This window comes from Lactuca virosa, chromosome 8 (genome assembly GCF_052849685.1).
Source record: "Lactuca virosa cultivar CGN04683 chromosome 8, Lactuca_virosa_CGN04683_v6, whole genome shotgun sequence".
Lineage (NCBI taxonomy): Eukaryota > Viridiplantae > Streptophyta > Magnoliopsida > Asterales > Asteraceae > Lactuca > Lactuca virosa.
In genome coordinates, this window is record NC_136433.1 from 111,257,056 (window position 1) to 111,267,935 (window position 10,880).

General features: G+C 35.8%; 3 protein-coding genes across 4 annotated transcripts; 2 read left to right on the forward strand and 1 right to left on the reverse strand.

Moving 5' to 3' along the window:
* The first annotated feature begins 5,034 nt into the window (after positions 1-5,034).
* Positions 5,035-6,751, forward strand: LOC145129754 (calmodulin-7). The gene is made up of 2 exons (XM_079064549.1): positions 5,035-5,207; positions 6,215-6,751. Exons 1-2 carry the CDS (start codon positions 5,132-5,134, stop codon positions 6,586-6,588), a joined length of 450 nt encoding a protein of 149 aa, XP_078920675.1. The 5' UTR covers positions 5,035-5,131; the 3' UTR covers positions 6,589-6,751.
* Positions 6,752-6,945: 194 nt separating this feature from the next.
* LOC145129752 (putative E3 ubiquitin-protein ligase RHC1A) lies at positions 6,946-8,923 on the forward strand. The gene is made up of 2 exons (XM_079064546.1): positions 6,946-7,211; positions 8,016-8,923. The coding sequence occupies exons 1-2, from the start codon at positions 6,961-6,963 to the stop codon at positions 8,776-8,778; spliced, it is 1,014 nt and encodes a 337-aa protein (XP_078920672.1). The 5' UTR covers positions 6,946-6,960; the 3' UTR covers positions 8,779-8,923.
* An 8-nt stretch (positions 8,924-8,931) lies between these two features.
* On the reverse strand, positions 8,932-10,568 carry LOC145129753 (nascent polypeptide-associated complex subunit alpha-like protein 1). Of its 2 annotated transcripts, none has more exons than XM_079064548.1 (4): positions 10,383-10,568; positions 9,726-9,804; positions 9,487-9,614; positions 8,932-9,403 (listed from the first exon to the last, which is right to left on the reverse strand). In XM_079064548.1, exons 1-4 carry the CDS (start codon positions 10,434-10,436, stop codon positions 9,056-9,058), a joined length of 609 nt encoding a protein of 202 aa, XP_078920674.1. In that variant the 5' UTR covers positions 10,437-10,568; the 3' UTR covers positions 8,932-9,055. The 2 variants fall into 2 exon arrangements, with proteins under 2 accessions (XP_078920674.1, XP_078920673.1); XM_079064547.1 differs by having other exon boundaries at positions 10,377-10,568.
* Between the last annotated feature and the right edge of the window lie 312 nt (positions 10,569-10,880).

Here is a 10,880-nt window from a genome sequence, read left to right on the forward strand (position 1 = left end):
ATCGTTATAATTTTTTATCAGATTTATCAATAATCCCAAACGAAACACTGATGCATAGATGATAAGAAACAACCAGGTAAGATCGTATCGAAGGTACTAGGAAGCATCTATTTGGTATATAAATATATAATGTTTGGAAATCCACTTGAAACACCTCACTAATCTAGTCCTGTCATCATTCCCGTAAGTAGATCGGTCAGTAAAACAACTAGTATTATTGATAAATCTTATTTATAAGTTCATAATAATGATTATAAACACAAATATAATGTATACTTAAAGCACGGTAAACATAACTCAACTTACATGTTGTTTGACGAAAAACCGAACATTACGTGGGTAGAACTTCGAAATCAAAAGCTCCATTTATCGAGGCTCTCTGGCGCTCCAGAGCTTCAATACTAACACCTAAGAACTACTAGAATCGGGCCTCAGTGCCTCAAGAAGGTTTGAGACTGATTGAAAGAAGTTTGTGCAAGGAATGAACAAGAAATCGTTTCAATATATAGAGAAATTTAAAGGGCACGCTGTGTCCTATGCCACATGTCGCAACCTGGTTCATTTTCGAGAGGAGGAAGGGTACTTTAGAAGGTGACATGTGTCACCCTCTAGTGGTGCCACGTGCCGACTCCCGATAGCCGATTTTTAATATATTTCTAAAATTCATAACTTTTGTGTACGAACACCGTTTTCGATGGTTTTTATATCCACAGGTAGCTATCGACGAGTACTACAAATTTTATTTAGACTTCGTTGGCTAATTTTCACTTTATTTTTCGTTTTACAGTCTGAGAAGGCTTGGACTATAAATAATGTTGTGAAAATCATAACTTCTTCATACGAGCTCCGTTTTCGACGTTCTTTATATCGTTAGCTTCATACTGAAAAGTACTACAACTTTCATTTAGATTGTTCTGGCTAACAATCAACCAAGTTGATTACGATTTCTGTGTCGCATACTGTTGTATTATGTTATACTCGAAACTTTGAAAATTCATAACTTTCTCATACGAAATCAGATTTTGGCATTATTTATATCGACGTGTTCTTATTCATGAGCACTTCAAGTTTCATTTACATCACTTTGGCTAAAAAGCAACCTAACTTTGGTTCACTTTTTATGACACATCTTGTGGTATCGGTTTGAACGCGAAATTTAGATAAATTATAACTTCCTCATACGAAATCAGATTTGGACGTTCTTATATCCATGAGATCATAGTCATGACTACTACAACTTTCATCAAGAATATTTATCCTAAATAGTCTTTTATTTTTAGATGCTTATTTGACGTAATTTGTTAATTTTATATTAATAATGTTTTATTCAGATATTATAAGCCCATAATATTTTCCCCTAATACATGTACAGAGTATAAATATATTGTATACAATTTATAAATCCTTAAAATGTCTAGTCTGAATTAGCGGACGTTACACATCGTTTCTATAAAACACAATAGTATAAGCAACTTTTTAGTAACATTTTCATTTATTATATTTTTTTAAAAAAAGAGAAAACTTCATAAATGGTCATTGTGCTTTCCAGAAATCTAGCATATAGTACTTAAGTTCAAAAAACCTCATAGACAGTCCCTCTGATTTCAAAACTTTTAACAAACAGTCATTTTTAGCTAGTTTCGTTGTAGATTTAGTCCATTTTCGAAATTAAAATAACATTTTTACCCTTTACATATTTAATTTTCATTCTTTATTATTTTCTTTTAATATTTGATTATTATTAAATTCACGAATGACTATCTCTCTCTCTCCCTCTATATATATATATATATATATATATATATATATATATATATATATATATATATATATATATATATATATCCCTCTCCCCTCTCTCTCTCTCTCCCTCCCTCCCTCTCCACGAACCCACCCCAAGTTCATCTTCTCCAACCAAACCACCTGACTGAAGCGCCAAAACATTGGTTATATTCATAAACCAAAAAGAAACAAAAAAAATGATTGAATGCCCAGATTGAATCGATAAGATAAATCCAAGCTTTTTAACTGGGTACTCGACTTAATCCATCCTTCAACCTATTTGATCTCTAATCCAAGCTTTTTGACTCGTTCGTTAGGTTACTACAAGATGTGGGAGGAAACATATGGAGAAAATGATTTTCTGGGTTTGTTCAAGAACTATCTATTTCTAAAAATCACCAGATGGAGGGGACGAACTCAAACATATGTGCTCGGTTTCTGAAAATCCACCCATTGATCTTATTTTTTTTTCTCTCTCAATCCGATAGCAAGGACACCGAGCCCTCATCATCTTCTTTGAGTCCTTCTGCCAGATACAATTGTTCACCACACAAAAAACCCCACATGAATCCAAACAATAAAAACCCAAATGCAATATGCAATCGTTGCTAAAACCCCGAGATCAATATACATCAAATCTACAAAATCAAACTCTAATAAACTTGCCACTTGAATTCAAAACAAAACATCCAAGAAGATTGACCCGAGTAAAATGTTGCAAGTTAAATCGAAAATACAAAGAAATCAAAAAAAATTGAAGATCGAAAATATAATGAAGGTATCTTCGAGTTCATGATTTTCTGAAACTCGAAATTAGAAGATCAAAAATATAATAAACATGCAACTCGTATACATATATAATGAAAGCATCCCTGTAAATCGAAGATCATCCACATAATCAAGTTAGAGTGTTTCTTGATTTTCTAAAATTCGAAGATCTGGTTTGTAATCAGATGTGTGGCAGAGATCTGTTTGCCCTTTTCTGGTGAGGGAAAAGAGATCGACTATAGTCATGGCGGCAATGATGATATTGGAAACCACAGTTGTGGTTACAACAAATAACGTTTTCCGACGAGAAAGGGAGCTCGATAACCATGGTTTTCTTAACACCTGGTTGTTTTCCCTTTGTTTTCCATCAGGGGGGGGGGGCAATGGATTATTTATTTGTTTTTCTTTAATTATTTTAAATAGAATCAGATAAATTAATTCTAAAAAGAAATAGAAAGGGCATATAAGTCTTTTTATTGTAACATCCCAAAACCATGACAAAATTTCTTTTTCATTTTTAAAATATATTTTCATAAGGCCATCAGATAATCAAATATTGTTTTCAAATCAAATCCAAAAAAAAAATCAAAGTATCAAGATAATCTCTAAAACATAAAACAATAGGAAGATGTGTATGATCACACCTTCGTCTTGCCCTAATCATATGAAGTACCTTAAAACTTGGAAATCAACAACTGTAAGCCAAAGATTAGCGAGTTTCCCCAAAATACCCCACACAACAATACATATACAATGCATGCACATCGGGCCCACAACACAAGACTGGATTGCCCCCAAGCCCACATCATGAGATTGGATTACCCCTCCCCAAGCTCTCAGCTCATGACTGGCTTGCTCCCGAGTCCATAGCATAAGACCGGTTTGCCCCTCTCGGGCCTCAACTTATGACTAGATTGCTCCTATGTTTGTTGGCTTATAGCACAAATCAGTACCGCCTCAACTCAACCATACTATGTCGACATATACATAAAATAATAACAAACAAACACACATAATCATAGCAGGTCTACCAGTCTAATAGAACACTGCAATATAACAACATCCTACACATTAGGACATATACTGCAGTACAAAGTATAGTGAGAAAACTCACCTGAGTTGACCAGCAGAAGCTCAACAACAAACCTCAATGATAGAACAACTAACACAACCTACCTAATGCAAAACCGAGACTAGATCTTAGCTAAACACTCAATTCTATCATAATTTGGCCAAAATTCAAACTTGTCAAAAAGTCACCTTGTCGGTGCTACGCTTAGCGTAGCACATATCTAAACTCAACGTAGGCCTACACTTAGCGTAACTAGCCTACTCTCAGCGTAGCATTAAAATACAAAATAGTCAAATTCCCTCATCCCTACGCTCAGTGTACACTATTCACAAAAACCAACTTTTTGGTTAAGTTCTTAATCCGCTAAGCCAACATCCCAAACATTCCAAAAGTCCATTATACTAAAAATGACTCATAAAAATCAAAACTTTATGGACTTGCATGCCCCATGCATATCCTACACCCTTCTAGGTCAAAAATGGTGAAAGTATGACCTTGAACCCATATATGATACCAAAACAAGTCCAAAGTCCGTAACCAGAAGATAGAACACTCCAAGGACATTCAAGAATGATAAAGTTGCAAGCTTTATCTAGAGTCATTCCTAGAACTCCAACCAAAACCTCAAAAAGGGACTCAAAGACCGTAAAATGAAAGATCAGGAAAGCCTGAATCATAAAGTTGGGAGCTTGATGACTTATAAAGGTCCTCAAGATGCACAAGAACTTGTATATCTTATGAAAACACTCACTCAAGCTCCAAAGAATAATGGATTTCCTTGAACACTCCCAAATGGCACCTATAACAAGCAAAGGAATGGGGAGATGGAATGAAGGCTAGTGTTTTGTTCTTTAGAAGATAGAGATTGATCCTTAGAAACCCTAAAAGTTAAAGATGCTTAAATAGTGCCCAAAACATGGAATCTAAGGTTTTGTGCAACCAGTGGCGCTACGCTTAGCGTAGACATACCTACGCTCAGAGTAGCTTGCATATACTAATGTTGCATCATGATTTGAAATTCATCATTTGGCACTAGAAAAAGTGCATCTCGGAGAACAAGTGTTACATTTATATGAGGTTTTCTATTTAAAAAATTAACATATAACTTTTAATATATATATATATATATATATATATATATATATATTAAAATTTTAATTTAATAGACAGTTTATTTTTTATTAATAAAATATGTAAAGTCCCCATTGATTTTAACATGATAAAGAAACTTTATGAACTAATTAATTCAAAGTTAGTAATCTTAAAATAATTACTATTTTTATTTTTATTTTTATTTTTATTTTTTGTAACAACGGAAGGGGGAGAAAGAGGGCAGAGCGGTAAAAACGGATGCAACGAATTTGATAAACCGATCACGTCCGGAAGCCAAGCTGGTATATAAACCCTATTCTTTTTCTGAAAACCATTGATTACAATCGACAACCCTATTTTCTCTCCCTCTCTCTTTCCACCCACACTTTCAACCAATCTCTCTTTCACTCCCAACAAATGGCCGATCAGCTCACCGATGACCAGATCTCCGAGTTCAAGGAAGCCTTCAGCCTATTCGATAAGGATGGCGACGGTATGTTTCATTTCTTATCGTTTTTATAAATGGATTCGGTTATTATTGAATTTTGTTTGAATGTTTTTTTTCATGATGTGTGTTTTAGACGGAGTATGTTCATGCGATTTTCTTAGATTTTTTTTAATAGTTTGTGTATATGTTATCAATTGTATCTATGTTCATGTCATCAATTTGGGGTTTAGGAACGATAAGCTTTTCAACAAAAAGCTGACTTCCCCCTCTAAGACGGCAGATTGCATCATCACCACAGTGTTTAATTGGGTTCTCAATAGGGGTAGTTTTGGCGCTTGTAAGTGGCACAATTTGGTTTTGTTGCCCGTTTAAAATTCTGTAATTTCCTTGCTCTGTTCCCTTTCCCTGCCTTTTCCTTTTAGGCAGGGCCTGTTTTTTATATAAATTCGCCGTTTCTAAAAAAATCAATTTGGGGTTTATCCTGGTTTAGGTGCGAATTTTCCAATAAATGTGATGTAAATCATGTGTTTTAGACCTGATTTTGATGAAAACATTGTTTTGTTTTCGTGTCTTTGCATCGACGAAATATAATAAATAAAGGTTAGCAGGAAAAGAAAGAGAAAAGCAAATTAAAAGACGTCCTTAACGATGAAAGATTCCTGTACAAATTGCCTATTGGGCCGTTAGTAAATTTAACTGGATATGAATGAAATTGATCATGGGTTTGTCATCTTGTTAGGAAGTTTATAACATCCTTTGAAAATATGCCTATATACCTGCTAGTAATATTGATGAAGTGCATCATGATACATAAGTTTTCTACATCTCGCTAGGAGGTTTTTCATCATATTAATTGATGATTGAACTATATGCCAATTACCTAATCAAAAGTTGTATATATTCTAAGACGAAGGAAGTAGTTAATATACAATAATAAGGACCCTTAGCAACATATTCATGTTCTTATCCAGTGGTACATACTGAGAAATGCGTATGGTGATGATATAAGGATCCCTAGCAACAGACATATTCATGTTCTTATTCATGTGCAGGTTGCATCACGACAAAGGAACTTGGAACTGTGATGAGATCGCTTGGGCAAAATCCAACAGAGGCTGAACTCCAGGACATGATCAACGAAGTGGATGCAGATGGCAATGGAACCATTGATTTCCCAGAGTTTTTAAACCTGATGGCAAGGAAGATGAAGGATACAGACTCGGAGGAAGAATTAAAGGAAGCTTTCAGAGTCTTTGACAAAGATCAGAACGGTTTCATTTCTGCTGCTGAGCTTCGTCATGTCATGACAAACCTGGGTGAAAAACTCACTGATGAAGAAGTCGATGAAATGATCCGTGAGGCAGATGTTGATGGCGATGGTCAAATCAACTATGAGGAGTTTGTTAAGGTCATGATGGCCAAGTAATAATATTTATTAATAGCCCTAGTTTTATTTTTATTTTGTCAGTATCTAGTTGTTGTCAATTGGTTTCTTTCGGGCCATGCATGGATATCATATCCTTCTTGTTTAATTATGTATCTGTCACAAGTTTATATTTTTTTTTTTTATGTTGCTGATTCCGATTTCATTCCAAATGCTCCACTTTTGCTTTCTGAAAATGATATCGAGTGAGATGTATGTTACCGGAAATGATATAATCACTTTTTTAGTGTGTTGTGAAATACATAATCACTTTTTAACGTGTCGACGAATCTTGCGACTTTACTGTGTTATGAAATAAAATATATAATTGCGTGCCAAAAAGATGTCAAGTCTGATAATATTTTATTATAGCCTATGACTACAACCACGTGGACCCCAAATCCATCAAGCTTGACGGTGATACTACGCACATCTGCGCACGTTAGCACCTACCCCTACGACCCCACTACTATACACCTCAACATTTTGTCCCTCACTGGTTACAGCTCCACTACCAGAGTAAGAGCATCTCTATTCTCTGCCTCTGATAACCTCTTCCAAGTCCCAAATTCATTTCAATCTCAAATCATCTCTCATTGCACTTGGATTGGATTAAAAGATCAAAGGTACGATTCGTAAAATGCATCGTCTCTTCTTCTTTATTGCATTCCTCCTTATCAGTCAGTAATCTCTATGCGTTTGATCTTCAATTGTTTCCTTGAATGGACCGATTGATAAGTATCGGATTCGATTTACTGACTTGGATCGTGATTCGCTAATCCATTTATACCTACTTTTTGATTTGATGCATTTATCTGATTTTTATTATTTGGATCCTGGGTGAACTTGGACATTAATCCCCCGAATTTGTTTTAACTGATCCGTACAATGAACTTTTGATATAGTTGGGGTCTCCTTATCGTAACATGATCGGAAAACATGAAAGAATTATACATCTGTGAAATTTTAACATTAGACATGAATAAGCGGCTCAATCTACTATATATGTGTTTCTACGTTCTTCGTTCTCTGAGTTCTTCTCTCCGGCGTTGACTTTTTCATATCAAGGGTGTTAATCTGCAGATCTAAAATTCATATGGATACTTGAATTTCTTGGAAAAATAATCAAACCCAATACTATCACAATGCAAAACAGATATTGATTTTGTTGGCAATTTACCACAAACATTTCTGGATTTGTACCTGTTCTTCAAGAACACAAAACTGATGTGGGTTTCGTTTTTAATTCATCAACGACTTTCTTTGGAATCATGTCAAAATGAATCAGTATGATAAAATCCAAAACGATAAGTATTGCATTTTTCGTGTGTATGATAAAATGGAAATCTGTATCTATTATTAATATCATCGAATCTTCAATGTTGGATTGATGATGAAATCTAGCATTCACTCAAATTACTAAATTACAGGTCTCAAATGGAAGCGAACAGAATAACCACGACCACCCATTGGTGTTACACTTGCAGGCAATTAGTCACTCTCACAACCCAAACCAGAGTTTGTTGTGAATGTGAAGGAGGCTTCGTTCAAGAGCTTGAAAATATCCTAACCACAACCACCACCAATGTGGAAGAACAAAACCGTAACTCAGGCATCATGGAAACCCTCTCAAACTTTTTCCGGCGACAAGAAACACAATCCAACCACCGTGATCAACAAGACATGGTCGCTGAAGACAACAACATTAACAGCACGTGGGGCCCGTGGCCTATTTTCTCCGGTGACATGCCGGTCAGAATCCCCAACAATGGCGGTCTTTTTGAGCTTTTCAATGAAGTGCTCGGACTCCGGCGAGAAAACGGTGCGGACATCTTTGTGGGCCCCGGAGTCGAAGAATTCTTCCAACAGTTGAACAGTCATGATTCCGATGTTCCTCCACCACCTCCAAAGTTATCAATCGATGCATTGCCAACTGTTAAAGTTTCAAAGAAAGACATTCGGTCTGATTCCCATTGTGCAGTTTGTAAAGAGAAGCTCATATTGGGGTCTAGTGCCAAGAAGTTGCCATGTAAACATTTGTACCATTCCGGGTGTATTGCACCTTGGTTAGCTCAGGTGAACTCATGCCCGGTTTGCCGCCGCGAAGTGGTGGCAGGTGGTGGCAGCAGGAGGCGGAGCCGAGTATGGCATAGTCGGTTGTCTTTCTTGTGGCCTTTTGGATCACAATCTTGAACTTGTTTGCAACTTTGCATCCACTTTTTTTGTCTTTGTTAATTGTGCATCTACAAAACTCGGGCATAAAGATCGGTTGAAGTTGGTTGTTTTTCTTGAAGAATATGTTAAATTATACTAGTATAACAAAATGATTCTCAAAACATTCCAACAAAAGCAAAACAAACCATTTTCCTTATCATTACTCAAAGTCAAACCCTCATAAACATACCAACAAACAACACACAATTACATGATCTCAAACATACAAGAATATATCAAAACAGAGCTTCTTCTTCTAGTTTGTAAGCTCCATGATAGCAGAAACAATATCACCATCTGCATCCTTGAGAGCTTTTACAGCCTTTGATCTGGTAACCCCTGCTTGTGTCATCACCAGATCAATGTCCTTGGGCTCCACCCCACTCTCATCAACTTCATTTTCTTCATCATTTGCAGCAGCCCCTGTTGCCTCCTCAGAAGCCATGCTTGACATCACATTACTCAAATTTGGTGCTTTAAACTGCTCAGCTGCCTGACTCTGCAACTGTGAGCTCAGATCCTCTATCTTTGCTTCACCAAATATCACATACGTATCTGAAGCAGGCGACTTGAATACATCCGGTTTTGATATCACAAACAGAATCTGCAACACCATAACACTAATCAATCAATCATATTATCAACAACCAATCAATCATCATGAAAAAGTTAACCAAAGAAACCAACATTTTTGCTCTTTTTCACAGTGACACGACTGACTCCAGGAATGGGCTTCATCCCGAGTTTTAACATAGCCTTCCGACTCTTTTTCTCACTTCTACTTTGCTTAGATCTACCACTTGCATCTCCTAAACCTGTGCTTGCAAAACAAATTCATCAATCAATGGTTACCTATGTGACACTTAAAAGCTCATCAGTTTCTTGAAATGGAATGAGTATTATCATTTTTAATTACATAGTCTCACCTTCAACATCATCTTCATCATTGCCATCATCATCATCGTCTTCATCATCATCTTCGTCTTCAATCAGCGGTTCCTCATGCTGCAAAATTTATCGTTTTAAACATTGGTAAAATTACCCATATTGCCCTTAGCTTCGAAACCAAAAATTAAGCATACAATTCTAGAAATCCTACAGCAACAGTGAATGTTCGTTTGCTTGTAAAAAGAACAAGTCTTTGCAATCTTCACTAGGTCGTAACATATATATAAGGAAAACTAACAGTTCATATGGTCAGTAATTGTCAACACTACATATACACGACATTGAGATCTCTTTTTTTTTTTTGGGGGGGGGGGGGGGGGGGGGGGGGGGGATAGGACAAGAACGAAAAAGTATCCGATAATGAGATCAAAAACAAGGTTCCTAGGGTGATCTGATAGTGATATGTGTGCATCACGTTGCTAGATCCAGCTTTTTTGCAGCTGTTTCGATTTCATCAGTCCATTTTGCTACCATTTACATAGATTAGCATAACTAAAAACCGACATATCAAAGTGGATATGAAGCTAATGAAGTGAACCAATCAAAGGTTGTAGTGGAACCAGAAGAACAATAATATCAGAATCAAAGATGAAAGATTTACAATTCCTGAATAGGAAAAGAGATCTTACAGCAACCTTTTGTTGTTCGAGAATGGCAGCAAGGAGTTCTTCTTGTGTTTGAGCAGTCATGGTGAGCACCGAGGAGTGTTTGTGTGGGAAAGAAAAGAAACGAATAGATCACAAAACCCTAAAAATCTCCGAACACCAAACACAACAGTTTTGGAGAGCAAACAGTAGTCCCTCTTTTTTATATTTGGTAAACTGTTTTCAAATTTAGGGATGTTTTCCTTTTTTAAGCTATCATCTGATTATTATTCATAATAAAAAAAATGTTTTTTAACGTGTAGAGAAACACAATTTTACTTTTTGATTATATTTTTCTTTTTAATTGTATGAATGGTTCGGCTGAAATTAAATGCAAAATAATTTGGCCTTATTGGTTTCATATGAACCAAAAGGTTTGAGATTTATGAAATCGTTTAATTTGTGGAATATAAAGTTAAAGCACCATTTAAATTGGAAGAAATATATTAAAGTAGATGTTTGTGGTGACAACCCGTTTTTAGATAACGA

What these genes read in the sequence shown, in the direction of transcription:
- LOC145129752 (XM_079064546.1), top strand. Translation starts at nt 6,961, where the DNA reads ATGACTACAACCACGTGGACCCCAAATCCATCAAGCTTGACGGTGATA. An exon ending in ATTGGATTAAAAGATCAAAG is followed by an intron (nt 7,212 to 8,015) that starts GTACGATTCGTA and finishes ACTAAATTACAG; the next exon opens with GTCTCAAATGGAAGCGAACA.
- LOC145129754 (XM_079064549.1), top strand. Translation starts at nt 5,132, where the DNA reads ATGGCCGATCAGCTCACCGATGACCAGATCTCCGAGTTCAAGGAAGCC. An exon ending in ATTCGATAAGGATGGCGACG is followed by an intron (nt 5,208 to 6,214) that starts GTATGTTTCATT and finishes ATTCATGTGCAG; the next exon opens with GTTGCATCACGACAAAGGAA.
- LOC145129753 (XM_079064547.1), bottom strand. Translation starts at nt 10,436, where the DNA reads ATGACTGCTCAAACACAAGAAGAACTCCTTGCTGCCATTCTCGAACAA. An exon ending in TCGAACAACAAAAGGTTGCT is followed by an intron (nt 9,805 to 10,376) that starts GTAAGATCTCTT and finishes TAAATTTTGCAG; the next exon opens with CATGAGGAACCGCTGATTGA. An exon ending in CTGTGAAAAAGAGCAAAAAT is followed by an intron (nt 9,404 to 9,486) that starts GTTGGTTTCTTT and finishes ATGGTGTTGCAG; the next exon opens with ATTCTGTTTGTGATATCAAA.